The sequence below is a fragment of the Engystomops pustulosus genome, chromosome 7 (genome assembly GCF_040894005.1).
Source record: "Engystomops pustulosus chromosome 7, aEngPut4.maternal, whole genome shotgun sequence".
Classification (NCBI taxonomy): Eukaryota; Metazoa; Chordata; class Amphibia; order Anura; family Leptodactylidae; genus Engystomops; species Engystomops pustulosus.
The window spans coordinates 29473767-29490966 of NC_092417.1; the positions used below are offsets into that span (position 1 = coordinate 29473767).

General features: G+C 46.4%; 1 protein-coding gene across 1 annotated transcript; it reads left to right on the forward strand.

Annotated features, from left to right (window-relative positions):
- Positions 1-1522: 1522 nt before the first annotated feature.
- On the forward strand, positions 1523-15064 carry KATNBL1 (katanin regulatory subunit B1 like 1). Its single transcript, XM_072115239.1, has 10 exons — positions 1523-1741; positions 7689-7810; positions 8639-8679; positions 8837-9116; positions 9653-9771; positions 11039-11089; positions 11895-11984; positions 13162-13251; positions 13776-13869; positions 14488-15064. The coding sequence occupies exons 2-10, from the start codon at positions 7703-7705 to the stop codon at positions 14518-14520; spliced, it is 906 nt and encodes a 301-aa protein (XP_071971340.1). The 5' UTR covers positions 1523-1741; positions 7689-7702; the 3' UTR covers positions 14521-15064.
- Positions 15065-17200: the final 2136 nt, after the last annotated feature.

The following is a 17200-nucleotide window of genomic DNA, read 5'->3' on the forward strand; positions in this document are numbered from 1 at the left end:
TTACTGCCGTCCGGAAGCTCCCATCCGACACCATCTCCCAGTACTTACAACGCTGAGAGATTGGGACGGATGGGAGGAGCCGGCCACATCGCGGACCGGAAGCTCCCAGTGCGCGGCTTCTGTGCCCCTGTAAATAAACAGGGGCGCGTATTAACCGGATAACCCCTTTAATACAGGCAATACCCGGGTTACATACAAGATTTGTTTGTTCTCAAGTTGAATTTGTATGTAAGTGTAAACAAATAGAACCACACAAAACTGCTGTGCCCCTTTAAAGAAATAGTAGAATTGCCCACATATTGTATTTTCCCACTTGTACAAACCAAGGATAAAAAAAAATGATAATATAATTTTTATTGTACAAAAAAAAATTTTTTTAAAAAGAAGGAAAAACAATGTTCAACAATGCTTTAACATCATAGAAAATGATGTTACACTCTGCATAATCTGTGTGCACTATATAAAGGAATTATTATTAATCAAAAAGCTTTATGAACCCCCAAGTATGAAAATATAAAATATACAGGTTTTCACACAAAAAAAATAGACACTTACAAAGCCACACTGACAGAAAATGTAAAAAGTTGCGGTGCTTGAAAGGTGGCAATGGAAATGTTTTTTTTCCCCCAAAAAGGATGTCATTATGCAAAGGAAGGTCATTAAAAAAAAAAAAAAAAAAACCTTATAAACCCTTTATCAGTAGGACATTAAAGGAAATCTACCAGCAGGATGAAGGATTGTAAACCAAGCAGTGACATTCTGGTGTGTGCCTCCTCTGGCAGGATCTGCTCTTCTTTAAGTGTCTTATGCCCTTATTTTTAAGAAAAAAAAAAGTCTTTAAATATTATGCAAATAAGTCTGAGGGGCTTCAGGCTCCAGCAACACTTATGTAGCCTGAAGACCTTAGGCAGGCTCATTTGCATAATTTTAAAAGCCTTTTTTTTTTGTAAAAACCATGACATAAGAAGCTAAAAGTAGTTCTGGTCCTGCAAAAGGGGGCACACACCTGTATGTCAGTGTGCTTGGTTTACAACCCTTCATCCTGGTGGTAGATGACCTTTAAAAATTACATTCTGTCCCAATAAAAAACAAGACTTACAGCTATAGTCACTAAAAATAATAAAAAGTTATAGGCTGTAGAAGGTAACGGGAAACAATGAAAAACAGCCTGGGAATTAATGTGTGAGGAGATAAGGGGTTAATATTATATACCTCACCACATACACAGATCAAAAAGAGACAAAAGGAAAATGTTAGGACAACAAAAAGATAATGGCTGATGAATAATACACTGGGCTGCTCTGTCCCTCCTCTAGTGATGCTCCTGGGCTCTCACCCTGAACATGCAGTCCCATGTAAGCTACATACACACAGAGCAGGATGTAGGAGGCCCCGCCCCTCTCCGTGACGTCACGCACACCAGGAACAGGCACACACAGCACAGCACGTACAGAGCAGTCCGGTCACATGACCCTAATAAAGCCGTACGTCCGCTCCCGTACGTAACATGCGCCGCACGCTCGCCACGCCCCTTGTCTGACAGCGAGCCAATCCCCGGCAGCTGAGACCTGGGTGTGATTGACAGCGGTTGCTGCTTACCCACAATGCCCTGCGGGGCAGTTTGAATGGCGCAGCGTCCTGTCAGGAGGAGTCGCCCGCTTGTTGTAGTGTAAAACTTGTGTGGAGCCTGGACGGAGAGTGAGCGGCGCAGCGAGGGACCTCCCGGCAGGGCCATGAGCCGGTAAGTGGCTGCTGAGGGAGTTGTATAACCGGGGCGGTGTCAGCTAGGCCGTGTATGTCCTAGGCCGTGGCGGGGCATGCGGTTGTGTGTGAACATGGCTCTACAGCTGCTGTGCTGTCAGGCTCCCTGCAGGGGGTTGTACTTGTACCTGTCTACAGCGGCTGCTCCCCCAATAGAATCATCTGGGGCCCCTATTTAGTCTTAGCACTGTGCTGACAGATGTGAGGACCCGCAGATATGGGGACAGTGTAACATTTAGTTTCCTAGTGGTGTTTCAGGGGTTCATTTTGTATATTAGTGGTATCCTGTGATGTAGGGGTTTATACCATTAGCCCTGGTAATCCTAGGGGGCGCCCTGACATCTCTGTACAGGAGGGGTTAATAAGTAATGGATTAGAGGCGGCCTATGGGGGGGGGGGGGCACTCTGGTGGCAGGAGGCTTATGAGGAGAGGGGGGGCACTCGGGTGGCAGGCGGCCCATGGGGGGGCACTCTGGTGGCAGGCGGCCCATGGGGGGGCACTCTGGTGGCAGGCGGCCCATGGGGGGGCACTCTGGTGGCAGGCGGCCCATGGGGGGGCACTCTGGTGGCAGGCGGCCCATGGGGGGGCACTCTGGTGGCAGGCGGCCCATGGGGGGGCACTCTGGTGGCAGGCGGCCCATGGGGGGGCACTCTGGTGGCAGGCGGCCCATGGGGGGGCACTCTGGTGGCAGGCGGCCCATGGGGGGGCACTCTGGTGGCAGGCGGCCCATGGGGGGGCACTCTGGTGGCAGGCGGCCCATGGGGGGGCACTCTGGTGGCAGGCGGCCTACGGGGGGGGGGCACTCTGGTGGCAGGCGGCCTACGGGGGGGGGGCACTCTGGTGGCAGGCGGCCTACGGGGGGGGGGCACTCTGGTGGCAGGCGGCCTACGGGGGGGGGGCACTCTGGTGGCAGGCGGCCTACGGGGGGGGGGCACTCTGGTGGCAGGCGGCCTACGGGGGGGGGCACTCTGGTGGCAGGCGGCCTACGGGGGGGGGGCACTCTGGTGGCAGGCGGCCTACGGGGGGGGGGCACTCTGGTGGCAGGCGGCCTACGGGGGGGGGGCACTCTGGTGGCAGGCGGCCTACGGGGGGGGGGCACTCTGGTGGCAGGCGGCCTACGGGGGGGGGCACTCTGGTGGCAGGCGGCCTACGGGGGGGGGCACTCTGGTGGCAGGCGGCCTACGGGGGGGGGCACTCTGGTGGCAGGCGGCCTACGGGGGGGGGCACTCTGGTGGCAGGCGGCCTACGGGGGGGGGGGCACTCTGGTGGCAGGCGGCCTACGGGGGGGGGGGCACTCTGGTGGCAGGCGGCCTACGGGGGGGGGCACTCTGGTGGCAGGCGGCCTACGGGGGGGGCACTCTGGTGGCAGGCGGCCTACGGGGGGGGGGCACTCTGGTGGCAGGCGGCCTACGGGGGGGGGGCACTCTGGTGGCAGGCGTTCTCTGGCGTCTATCAGCCGATTTTGTCTTCTAGATTAAGATTGTGTCTCACTGGTTGCCTCTCTTAGGGGGTCGCTACTGGATTCGGCTCCTTGCTCTGTATGTTTATGGTCTCAGCAGGTCTGAAGCTGTAGTGATGTCATGTTTGATCATGTGATCACTGGGACAAGGGATTTATCATAGTGGGCAAAGAGCAAGGGCCGCAGTACCACCCCGATTTCCGGAGCCCCGATCACCCCCTTGCGTTACTTTATTTTGGTGGAGGAGATCTGTTTCAATCTAAGCCAACTTTTTGCTGTTTCCGTCAACAGGTCCAGGGTTCTGTGTGTTTCCTTTATGGACTCACCGTAGCATTGTTATAGGTGAAGTTGTGCCATGCTGGAAAGTGTCTTTGCTGCTCGTTATTAACCCCCTAACGACCAAGCCCTTTTTTTTTATTTTGCGTTTCCATTTTTCACTCCCCACCTTCAGAAATCTATAACTTTTTTTTTTTTCCATGTTAGGAGCTGTGTGAGGGCTTGTTTTCTGTGAAACACATTGCATTTCATAGTGACGGTATTTAGTATTCCATGCCTTAAAGGACACCTGTCATCAGGTCTGTGTCACTTGTCCTGTCACTACTACCTGTTGGAGCAGTGCACATGGATCCCATCCCAGCCTTTATCTAGTTATTTCATACATTAATCATTGTAAAATCATCTATTCTTATGTAAATGAGGCTGGTCACATGGTCAGAGGCAGTGATGTCACCGATGTTACCCCTCCCCTCTCCTCCCCCTGCTCATGTCTGTGTGTAATGTATAGTAAAGCATGGCTAGTGTGTGTGCTGCATCTGCTGACATGCTGCATCCTCCTAATATACAGGTGAGAGACACAGACATCAGGGTTCTCTTTAATTCCATAATATTCCATGTACTATGAAGCGGGGAGAAAATGGATTTTTTGCCGTGTTCTTGTGGGTTTGGTTATAATGGCTCCCTAAAACGACATGTCTCCTGCATTCTTTAGGTCGGTGCAATCATTTGGAAACTTAATTAAATTGGTGTTTTCATAATTTACAAAATTTGAAACCTCCTGTACAAAAAATGTCTGGTGTCCATGTTTTGCAAGAAAAGATGATGTTTTCAGTGCTACCCTTGGCACATTTCCCTATGGGCGCCATTTTCAGTTTTAGGGTTAAACGATGGGAATAGATTTTTACTGTTTATTATTATATTGGTTCTAGGGAAAGGGGGTGATTTGAATTTTTAGGTTTTTTTAATTTTTACATTTTATTTATTTTTTACTATTTTACAGACCCACTAGGGCGCTTCACCACTAGGTTGTCTGGTTGATGCTGCTGCAATATACTGCATTACTTCAGTCTGGCACTATATGGGGATTTCACTGACCATTTAACAAAAGTACATGGAGGTGTCCACCCACCAATTGCACGTGTCACCGGAGGGTGTTTACTTCATTTTGAGGCAAACACCCACCTTGTATGGAGAGTCTTCTTTATACCCTCGCAACCGACGTGTACGAATACGTCACATGTCGGTCAGGGGTTAAAGGAAATTTACCACTAAAATTAACACTTGCTCATAGATCCAAGCACTGTGACTGTGGTAATTTTTTATATTTATCCGTGGTCGTCTTCTAAAATTTCATTTTAAAATTCTGCTAATGAGGCAGAAGGGCTCTGGGGGGCATTGCCAAAGTCCCTTTCTTTGTGCAGCTTCGCAGACTTTGATGCTCTGTGAAACTATCACAGGCAGGTGGAGACAGTGTAACAGCCTGCGAAGTTACAGTGGAGGGGGGGCAACTCCTCCCAGAGCACTTCTGGCTCATTAGCACTTTAGAAACCCAGATGGGTGGAGCCAGACTAACTACATCACACATCTGACTAATGTGTGGTGTCATGTGACTCATTTGAGGGGCTAATTGGCATATTGTGTGCTGAAACAACCCTAAAATCTATGCTAATCGGGCTCTTTGCTGTCAGGTGGGTGCTCCTGGGTTGCAACAGACAGTCAGGCTCCTCCCATCTGACAGTAGAGATCTGATGACATTAATTAGTCAGGAAATGGTGCAGAAATGTATACTTTCTCACCTAGTAGTGTCATCTTTTGTAATTGTTCTTCTTTTGGCTCTAATAAGCGGCTGCACACGGATCTTGTGCTGAAATATGTTGTGAATCGGATAGTTCTAGTATTAGACATGACTGCTATGACTATGAGGAATGATCTTGCGATCGTGATGACAGTGTTTACAAATCTCATCCACATGTCGCAAAAACAATCTGCAGCAGGTCAGTTATTGCTGCGGCATTCAGTCTTTACCACCCTCAGACAGACGGCAGACAATTTTCAGAAGCGCCCTTTCGCATGAGCGGATTTCGGGAGCAAAGCGTTTGTACTGGACGGGGAATTGAACATTGGAATCTCATTGGAAAGTGACCCGTTATATTAATGGGGTGGGGGGTGGATGCAGGTTTGCAACTTTTTCCAGACCACACCACTTTTCACTTTGTTTGAATCTAGATGTGGTAGTCAGATTTATAAAGTGCAACTTCTCAAAACCTTTGTCAATTCCATCCTGGCGCAGGGAAAACATAGAAACCTGGGTGGTGTCTTTTTTTTCTTTTTTTTTTTTTTTTGCGATTTTGATGCTATAATTTTTAGGATTGTATGACCTTTTGATCACTTTCTATTGTTGTTGTTTTTTTGTTTTTTTTTTTTATGTCAAAAAAGTGCCATTTTCAACTTTGGGCACTATTTTCCGTTACGGGGTTAGACACCGTGAAAAAACTTTATATTTTGATAGATTGGGCATTTTCGGATGCGGCGATACCTAATGTTTGATTTTTACTTTTTATTTATATCAGTTCTAGGAAAAGGGGGGTTATTTTAATTTTTAGGCTTTTTATTATAATATTTTTTTAAACGTTTACTATTTTTCAGACTCCCTAGGGTACTTTAACCGTTGTGGAGGATATCCCTCCATAGAAAACAGAGGCGCATGGGCACCACACATGTATGGCACTGTACCGCCTCCATTGCTGTCTATGGGGACGTATATGCGGCCACATATACGCGGCCACATATACATCCCCACAGACGGATGTGTGAATGCACACTTAGGCTACATTCACACGAACGTATGCAGGACGTATATACGGCCGATATACGTCCTCCACACACGTCAATGGGCGCACAGCGCCCTACGAGAGCAGTACGGTGCCGCACACGTGCGGCTCCGTACCCGGAAAAAGATAGGACCTGTCCTATCTTTTGCCGTAATACGGCGCCGTGCCCCATTATTTCCTATGGAGAGGGGCGGGGATGAGCTGCGCTCTCCTCCTCCTCCTCCTCCTCCTCCTCTCCCCATACACTGCCGTTGCCCGGTACGGGCGGGCAACGGCAGTGTGAATGTAGCCTAAGTCTGTAAAGCCAGGTTCCAGAGGGACAAGGGTAGCCCTTCAGGCTCATTTGAATTATGTAAAACTTTGATTTAAGAAGTAAGACGGCAATGGATAACAAATATAAGAAGTATTGAATATTTGAAGTATAAGACCGATGTAGCAGGTTGACCGGGGCTTGTGTATCCTCTTCTAGGCTGTTAGAGATGAATGTGGCTGCACTTTATGTACATGCTCAGCGGTGAAGCTACTCTGCTATAGATTTGATAAATAATACACTGGGAATGAATGCTGCCTGCCTCGGCTGGCACCGTGCTCTTTGGCTGCCTGGGTCGAGGCTCTTGGGCTGCCTTTTGAGCCAAAATAGTAGACTTGTCACTTTGGCTACTTTTGCTATAATTTCGGTGCCTGAAGCCATGTGTAAATATTTGATAGGGAAATAAGTGCCTGTCCTGTACTGTCCAGGAGCTTGTCTGCACCTACCAGATGCTCTGTAGTCATGAAATGCATAGGGGCAGCTACAAGTCACAGCAGGGCCACGTCCCGCTGCGTTCCCTCCTCTCCCCGGGAAATGCTGGTTGCAGGGTCATGTAACGTTCTTTTCCACTACTGTCCAGGGTCTTTTTTTGGGACTACCCCTTTAAGAAGGCAGTGACGGAACATGTATAATATATAAAGGACATGTTATACCAGTGTGAGCCAGCACTGCACCTCTCATATTACAGCCACAGAGACCATATATAATGAAGATATGGAATCTGCCCTCTACTCCTGTGTTCCTTTATCTTGTGTTTTCTCTGAAGTGTGGCCTCCCTTGTCTATTCATGCGCTGGCATTTACTGTATGAGTAGCTTTACAGACTGGATTAGTCTGTGTTCACATAATCCATACATTAATAAAGGGGCCATCCAGCCACTGCACATCCACCAATACCTTGGCACTGCACACTGAATGTTCCTTTAACATGAGGCCACCACACTGTGCACACGTCAGACATCTAAGATCCCTGAGGGTAGAGTTTGTTCTAGGTGCCTTCATTGTTCCGGTTCTGACCTAACGCCATGTCTCTTCTGTATTCTGGTTGCAGGCTCTCTGGAGATTATGGCATTTGACGCCTGTGATGGCAAGAAGCGGGACCTAGATGAGGGTTGTACCAATGAGCACCCCAGGAAAAGGGTCTCTGCTGCAGCCAAGCAGAACATGAAGGAGGTACGAGCAACCACCCAAATGTATATTATTTTACTATAAAAATGTCTTTAGTTTTCTGACTTTCTCCAGATACAGAGTAATGTATAGACTCCACATAGTACAATGTACTACAGTATACCCATCATGGCGAGTTAGAAGCATGGGTTTTGGTTCGGCACCTGATGGAAGCTCTGGCTAGGTCATCATGGTGAAAGCACTACTGCATATGTTGGCATCACACAGCCCACATGTAGCTGGTGGAGAGCTGTTGTTATCCTGCCTTATCAGTCTCCGCTGTGCACACGCATGCTCAGCTTCTTCTGTGCACACGCATGCTCAGCTAGTCAGGAGGCTCCATGTACATTTGATAATTGGCAAAGCCGGACTAAACCAACACTGATCAGATGTAGAAGGCCAGCTTTTTTTGTACTGTCTCAGACATGGCTGTAGCTTGTGGACCCGGCCAGAAAATATGGCAGTGTACATGAGGCCTACAACATGGGTCTACACACCATGATCCGCCTCATGATCTGGAAGCCATGTTTGAACAGGTAATTATTTCATTTTCGGATCTCCAGACAATTCTCCTCTATAAAAGCTATATAATGTAACGCCTGTAACGTGAGCCCAACCCAGAGGAGACTTCTCCTAATCCTGAAAGGGCAGATTAAAGGGTAACGGCAGACAAACCTTAAGAGTGCTGAATCTTGTACATCTCCTCCTTGTGACCTAGGAAACCTCTCTATGGAGTTTCTACAGATGTGAAATCGGGGATCGTGATAGTGTTTCTGTAATGTGTAAAGTGATGTAACTTGCTGCATATTAATGATGTCCTTCTGTATTATACAGGGTAATATTTCACAGGAAGAGTTGGTACCTGTAGTAAACAGGTGAGTCTTATACAGTATAGAAATTAACTTATTTGCCATAGGAAATGCTAAGACTTGAGTCCTGTCCACCAAAGACGAGGAAATATCGCACAAACCTGCCTTAGGCCACAATAGTCAGTAACTACATAAATCACCTGCATGTTCTTATTTCCTGCAGAACTCCGGGTCGGCAGCCCTCAACCAGTGATCAACAGCTTTACAAAGTGGTGGTGTGCAAGCGGAAAGCCCTGCACCAAGCACTGAGCCCCGTGTACAGGAGGAAGCAGCATCAGAAAGGCTGGGGCAGTGACATGGCCAACAAGGAGAACGAAATCGCAGCAGGGAACATGCACGAGAAGCTCCAGAATGACCGACACACCCTCATGCTGAACCCCCCGGACCCCGGCTCCTCGCAGACCGAGGGGGCCTCCTCAAAGTACAGCACTTTCTTTGCAGAGGTATGACTACTTTATTCACTGCGGATCACCTGTGTCAGTGCTGTAGCTTTACTATGCCACAGAGTAATATCTACACCGCATGTAAGCATAGCTCAGTGTGGGCCTCCACCAGAACTGGTGCCACTTATCCTGAATTCACACAAACATAATGGGAACCGATATGCGGCTGCATATCACTCCCCATTGACGTCTATGGCAATGTGGCCCTAATGTGACGGGTCTCTTTTTACTATGTCAATATAACGGACTCTGCCCCCAGAAAGATGTCTATATAGGAATACAAATGAAAGCATGTGGTATTCAATTTCTCAAAAAAAAAAAACTTGGTCAATCCATTAAAACGTCTGGAAGAGAAGTGTAAATACAGGCAGGTAAGTACAGTAAAGACGTGGTTGTTGCTTGCCTGTATTTATTCTTTGCTTTCCCCCCTGCAGCCCTGGGTTTCATTTAAAAGGGTCCTACTATCTTATCGCTGGATCTCCCACATTGGGTTGTATGGACATATTTACTTACTTTTGCTTTTTATTGGTCTCTAGGTGTCCAAGGATCACGACATGATGACGCAGGTCCTCTTCAGCCGAAATCTCCGGCTCAATGTAGCTCTTACTTTCTGGAGGAAGCGCAGTGTGAATGAACTTGTAGCCTATCTAGTCAGGTATGTCCACACACTCGCTGCTTACTTTGGAGATGGCTTCTTGCATTGCTAAGAAATATTTAAGGGACAGTCACCAGATTTTGCCACATTAATCTCAGTCCACTCAGGGGATGAAATTTCCTTTCTAAAATTCACTCTTTTATGTGAGATTTTCACCATTTGCCTATAAAGAAATCCTCTCTTATAAGTCCTATGAAAATGAGCAGAGAAGAGTCATCTTTAGAGGCTGCAGGGAGAGGGTTACTTGAGACGCCCCATCTTTAATGACACCAAAAGCATTTGTAGGAGCTCTAGAACTGAAGATAAGTGCATATTAATCTGTAGCTAACTTGACTTTGGATAAGTTTATAAATAAAAGCTGGAATTCTAGAAAGGACAAACTCGTACCCTACCTGAGGGGGCTAATAAATTATGTTGACGGGTTCTCTTTTAAGGCTCTGTTCCATCAGATGCGAGGTTTGAATCCCACATTTTGCAATTTCCATCACCTGTGATTTTAAGGAAACTGGTTTATCACATAGTGACAGAACCAGGGGTGTAACTAGGAGAGGCAGGGCCCCCTACCCCCTCAGAAAATATACCTATTTGTATACTTATACACATTTATACACTTACACAGATCTGTCCCAGTAGCTGCTGCTCACGTGGGGGAAGTAAACGGCTGGAATTAGAGATGAGATTCCTAGTCCTGTCATTCTGCTGTCCCCTCCCTCTGTGACCTTTCTTTTCAGAGTTGCCAGTTCATGCTTTGTACCCTGGAAGATGCGCACATTGTGCAGGATAATATGTATATAATGGTTCACATCCTCCATTCTTGAGTGTCTAGTTGATGGCTTGATCACATCAGTGCAATGTACAGGGTTTTTCATGCACATCTGGCAGCATTATTCATGGTGTGTGTTAAAAACTTTTAAACCCTATTGGTACTTCAGTTCTGGGGCGACCTCTGTTTTTCCTGGTGCCAGTCCTGCACAGACCCGCCGTGATGTGGCTCCTGTGGACACTGCTGCCAGTCATTGACTACCCTGGTTACTAGTGAGAGATCAGCGATATCACGGCTGGCTCTACCACGTGAGGTCAGTGATGGTCCACTGTTCTCACAGATTTGCTACTTCTGGTCTCTGATCCTTGGAAAGGAAATGTCAGATGTATATGCGTATACAGTAAGCTTGAAAACCCCTTTAACGGGGAATCCTGCTGTAGATTGATAGAGGTGAAGCAAACATGACGCCGATCTGTAACTCTTCTTTTTCCCCTTACTCCCTAGGATGCAAGATTTAGGGGTAATAGCGGACTGTCTTCCTGTTATCACAAATAGGTAACCTCTAAATCTAAGTAATTATTTTTTCTGGTGTAGATAATGAGTGTAACTCTTTGTTACCTTCCATCGTCCCCAGCAGGGGTTGCTGAATCAGAATTGCTGATGGTTAAACCTTTGGGGTCGCAGTGTTGAATCTCTGACCCTATCACTTTATTAAAGACACTAAGGTTACTCCTTCCCTCTCCATTGTACATGGAATAAGTCCTACCAGTCTTTCCTCTGGGGCACCCTGCCATCACGAGACGGAGGCCCTTCCAGGACAACTGTTTGCAGCATTAAGGGCACTTGCTGGCCCCTGTGATTACTGGGGTCTCCAGTGGTCGGACCCCCAGCTCAGACTCTTATCCTTTATACTGTTAATGGTGGATAACTGGTGTCACAGAGAAAAACCTATTTAAAGTTTGCCCATGAAAGAAGTTGGGCCCTATCCACAGGATAAGGCTTAGTTTGCTGAGCAGTGGGAGTTTCAGTAATGAGATCACAAGAGCGGGGGTGTCCGTCATCTTTTTGGAGCTGGTGGTGATTGTCGGACCTCCGTTCTCATGATCTGTGGGAGTCTCACCATGGAGACCTCCACCAATCAGCAAGTTAGGCCCCATCCTATGGACAGGGCCTAACTTGTCTTGTGGGCAAACCCCTTTAAGATGCATTGTAATACCCTGTCTGGATTTTTCAAGCTTAAAAAGCCAGAGGAGCATTGACCCCCAGGATACTGTCTCTAGGTTGTATATAATATCCATATACATTCTTGTTCTTCTGCCCAGTATGACACTGTTGGTAACTCTGTTTGTCTTTCTTTCAGCCTTCAGGAGGACAAGGCCTCGGTCTCGGTCGGCTGCTGTGTTGATCTTTTACCGCTGGTTAAATCCCTTCTTAAAAGTAAATTTGAAGAGTGAGTTTCCTTGTCTCTGCGTCCGGCTACAATGACTCATTGTTCATGTCGCTGCTTTGCAAGTGCAGACGGCGTTGTGTGTCCTCGCTTCACGTCACAACTCAGCCACAACTTCATTTTGCATCTATTTATAGCTCAGTATCTGACTACAGCAATTCTGCGATCTAGTATTCGACATCCCGACTGCCTTGCTATGTACTGTACAGGGTCTACAATTAGGGGGGATCTGCATACCTGTGTGTACAGCAGCTCTTCCGCTTCTGCTCTTACACACATCGTAGCTTCTGTATAACAGTTGTACTGAGGTTTGATGAACCACATTGGCATAATGGAGTCTGCAAGTTCCCATGAGGTGTCAGTCACTGTGAGGGTGGATGCAGCAGTATTTGTTCTGTTACGTTGGCCTGAATTTGCACCAGAGATTTGCTGTAGTTACCGGTGCTGGTATAGATGGTAAGCTCTGCTGCCACCTAGTGGCTGCAATCATGAGGAAATGGATTCCTAGCAGCACAATGCAGTATTATCTGCCGGCCTCAGTACTCTCGAAAATTAGTGAGATGCCCATGTGAATAGCCCAACGTCCCACCATCTCTAGTAATGGTATAAAGAAGATCTTTATTTATTTATCACCATCATATCTCGCTGCACTGTACAGGTCACGGGGGGACTTTTACAGAGAAACTGACATTACAATAAAGAAACTGGGTCGGTTGAGGTCCCTGCTCGCAAGAGCTTACAATCTAGGGAATCTCTCCTCACATTGTGTATATAAAAAGTCACAGGGAGGGAAACTGCAGCTTCATCCCCCTCCCTTGCGAATCACAGAGCAGCACCTGAGACGTAGACTCCCCTGATTAGCTACAATGAATTGAATCAATGCCAGAATTACTATAGTGTGTTGATGGGACGGACTCTATTGAGGGAAGCGTTACGTTTCTGCTACAGCAGCTTATCTTCTGATGTGCTGTAAATGTCACAGATAGTGATAACGTTAAGTTTTTAGTGGCTGATAAAGCCTGACCACGTGGCGCAGAGATCAGAAAATTTTCATCACAAACTTATTGTAGTATTCTGCGGAGAGGGGATTACAGCTGTTTCTATGTATTTCATATAGAACAGAATCGCCTGATTTTTATGTTTTGTATTTTATTTTATTTTTTCCCCCTTCACTTTTCAGATATGTGATTGTTGGTCTTAACTGGCTGCAGGCCATTGTGAAGAAATGGTGGACGCAGTTATCTACTAGTCCGGAAGAGGCGACAGATGAGTAAGTGCTAGGAAGCGGCCGGCTCTGTGCCATGCTGTGTGACTGGGGTGCACTCGCACTGCTATACACCATAGGACTTCCCAATCTATGCTAATGATCCGCTGCAGGGTGACCGTAGCCTATGTGGCAGTCTTGTGTTACACCACTGAATCATTCACAAGTTTGCTACATGGCACCTTGGTTATGTCTGATATATGATCTGAGAGACGTGTGCAGTATTACCTGAGGGTTCCCCCAGCCCTAGCTCTGCAGAAATCCTCTAAAAGTCATTTTTTCTTTAATTGCTGTGTGGCATAGTTCACATTTGTCACCTATATCAGACTCCATGTCTGACCCAAAAAATGTAAAGGCGCCTTGCGGCACTATCTATCCCATTGACACAGGACCAGGTCAGTAGACATCTGGCACCATTGTTGTATATGATAAAAGCCCCAATGTAGGTGTGAACCATGACTGCTAGTGATGTGTATTATGGGGATCTGGTATAATGGGTCACCCGCTCTAACTACCTGCTTCACTTTCAGAAATGTCCTGATATTAAAGCGGCAACTAAGTGGAATCTGGCAGCAAGAAAGTCACCTCGCCTCCGTACCAGGTTATACTGGCAACATAGCCAAGGTGAGAGGATGCCACCGTCGTCATGGGCAGATGTGGTTTTGGTAGGAAACTCCAATGAGTTACTGAAAAACCTGAGATGCCGTTTATAGGGTCAGTGGTTGTGAGATTGATGGATGCCGGAGCGTGCACTGGGAAATGGGGGACTTCATTATCACTGAGCTGTGTTATGGTAACATTAGTCTTTCGTTACTGCCAGGCTGCTCTATGGTGATGGTCACTGCGGGGCAACTAATTGAGATGGCAGAACCTCTGCCCTAGTATACTAGACAATACTGCTCCCATAGCAGGAGAAGTAAACTATATTGTCATCTGCCAGAGGGGGATGGAGACTGACTCTGTTCAGAGCCTGGCACATGTACTGACTGCCTCTTACGGCTTGTGGGATGAGATAAAGGTGCTATAGCCTAAATTAACCTGATTTTATTTTCAAGTAATTGTAAAAATACAATCAGAACTCCACCCCCTATGCGCACCCTTATTTTAACTGAACCCTCACCCTAATAGTGAAGTTTTAGCAATAGGCTCCCCCCTCCCCCATACAAATATTGATTGTACTGTGATAGATATAGATTCCTATAGGCAGTATTGGTCTAACTCCCTGACCTTGCTTTGTTGTAGGACTTGGATGGCTACTTGTCACAGCTCCGTTGACCCGAGGCTTCACCAAATATCCTGCGTATGTTTTGGGACTTGACAAGACGGCAGACATTGGAGGACCCCCCTCACAATCCTGGAAGAAAATAGTAAAACCACTAACTTATCGAAGAGGGCTTTGTGTCAAAACACGCGCTCACACTGCCGCCGCTGACAAGGTGGCGTCCGCCTGCTTCATATTGAAGTAGTGTTCATTCCAGGTAGTGGTTTTTAACTGACTGAGGTAATGTTTACCTGGCGCTCGGATGTGACGGACATTACGAGAGTCACTTCTTCTTCTTCTCCTCATCCTCCTCCTCGCCGCAGCTGCCGGAGGAGCTGAGCAAAAACCTTGAATTGTTGCATCATCACTGGGATCAAGATCTACGAAAAACTGGCATATTGGGAAAGTGCACTGAGTGTGTCTACAAATTTGTGCAAAAATGCTGTGCCTAAAACTGCTACATTTTACCCCGGGACACTGGATATTGCAGCCGTTTTTTGTTTATTTTGTTATATTATTTGAAACCCTAATATTAAAGACGTTTTTGCAATAGAATAATATCTGGGGTTTGTGTGGTGCATGGGATGGTGGGGCACATGAGATGTCCCCAAGGTGAACCTCCTGGAAGAGAGAAGACTCTTTAGCCCACATACACGGCTTCTTGTGATGTGGACCATGTGAGCCACACACATTGCTACCTCTCATTTGTGTCGGACAGGTTGTAAGATGTAAGTAATGGTAGCTACAAACCATATGAACCTGTGTGGAAACCACATCACCAGACCAAAATTGGCAACGGGCATATTGAACCCATTTGTCAATGTTAAATATAACTTTTATTCTTTTATATTCAAAATGTTTCATAATCTAAAAAGAAAAAGTCTATATACATAAAGTGATTAAAAACCCAGCTGGAGTGGGTGGGTAGTTTTGTACAAATTGCAATCAGAGGAGGAAGGAGTAGCTGTTGGATTTACTGATTTTGTACTGTTAAAGGGGTATTCACACAAAGACAAGTTTAGGATAACAAAATAACACAATCTGTAATTCACTGTTAACAAAAATACAGCATTTCACAGAGTCCAACCTGTTTCTCAGTCCTGGTCTACACAATTTGTTTCCCCTGTTTTCCAACCCTGTATCTTCTGGCATTAGGGTTGGCAGATATCTTGTCTGACGCTGTGGAATGACCTTCTCTCTGCCTCTAGCCCCCAACTTTGTATTCCAGTATGAGCTCACACGGACTTCCTGCCAGCAAACATCAGCAGCAAGTGGAGAGCTACTGGCAGATAAGATCTTTATCCAGGGAGGGAGGCACAGCAGATCTGATGGTGTGTTGTGTCAGAGCTGACTGTGTCATTGTGTAATATCAATCTCATGGATATCATCTCTGAGCTATCTTCTCTCTCGGTGTCAGATACTGGTGAATGTTTAGAAGGCAAATGAAAGTGTATATAACCCTGTACCCTGATAATCTAAGCACATTGTCAGCACACAGCATCTCCTAGCACAGAGGAATCATGAAGCGTCTACTTGGAGTCCCCGCTCACATTTTGTAGCCTCACACTGACCATCACTGAGTGATAGGAGCTAAAACCGCAATAAAACTGAGTAACACTGTAAAATAAGGGGTTAAAATGGTCTTTATTGTGTAAACCTCACTAGGGGATTGAAATGTGAGAATTTTCTTTAGTGGGCAAACCCCTTTAACCACTCACCGTAAAAACTGTTCCCACAATAATGATGTGTAATACATCGATGTCGCGCAGCTCTGTGATGCTCTATTCGTATGTAGCTGCGTTTCTAGCTATAAACGTCGTTGCTGTATTTACAACTAAACTCGCTGTCCCTGAGACAATGTATCATAAGGTGTTCCTTTATCGCTCTCACTTATTACATTGCGACCCTCATGTAGTCAGCCTTCAATACAAGGCACCTACGTCTCTGTGATAGCTACTCTCCAAATTAAAGTTGTACCGCATAGCTACACGCACACACCCCCACACGCTAGATTGACTCCCTATCCTACCTCCTGATATAACTAGAGTCTAGAAGAAATATGTCTAGTGATAACCCAAAAATAAAGCATGTCAGAGGTGACTGTAATATGTTTTGCCACATTGCCATCCTCATGGAGTATCGGGGCTGTACTAGAACATGAATAAAAGTTATTTTTAAAGGGCATCTACCACCAGGATGAAGGACTGTATGCAATTGACCCTGAGGGGCTCCAGGCTACATAGGTGTTAATGGAGCCTGGAGCCCCTCCGACACCTTTGCATAAACTCTTTCATCCTGGTGGTAGATGCCCTTCAACCTATGGGTTCAATATGCTTGTTGCCAATTTTGGTCTGTTGAAGTTAAAATAGACCCAGTTATTGCAGAAGACATTTGGGAATTATTTTCCTATGGTATGAAACCACATCAATATCCACAAGAAAAAAAGAAACTTCAAAAAAAAAAAAATCCATAAAAGTGCTGAAATACTTATTTCAATTCATTTTTAAAGTCACCATAAAATATAATCGCTGTAGCTCAGGCAAGCGCTTCTCTCCCCTCTCCATAGAGAAGTGGGAGGTGGGTGCTGTAGTAGGCAACTTATGGTACATGTCCTATATTTTTCCGTGCACGATGCGTGTGTTCATGGCACCATAACTGCGTCAATGGGGCCGCCACCCTATAGGTCCTGTACAC

Coding starts and splice junctions, on each gene's coding strand:
- KATNBL1 (XM_072115239.1), top strand. CDS start 7,703: ATGGCATTTGACGCCTGTGATGGCAAGAAGCGGGACCTAGATGAGGGT. Junction 9,772..11,038: donor CTTGTAGCCTATCTAGTCAG/GTATGTCCACAC, acceptor CTTACTCCCTAG/GATGCAAGATTTAGGGGTAA. Junction 11,985..13,161: donor CTTAAAAGTAAATTTGAAGA/GTGAGTTTCCTT, acceptor TTCACTTTTCAG/ATATGTGATTGTTGGTCTTA.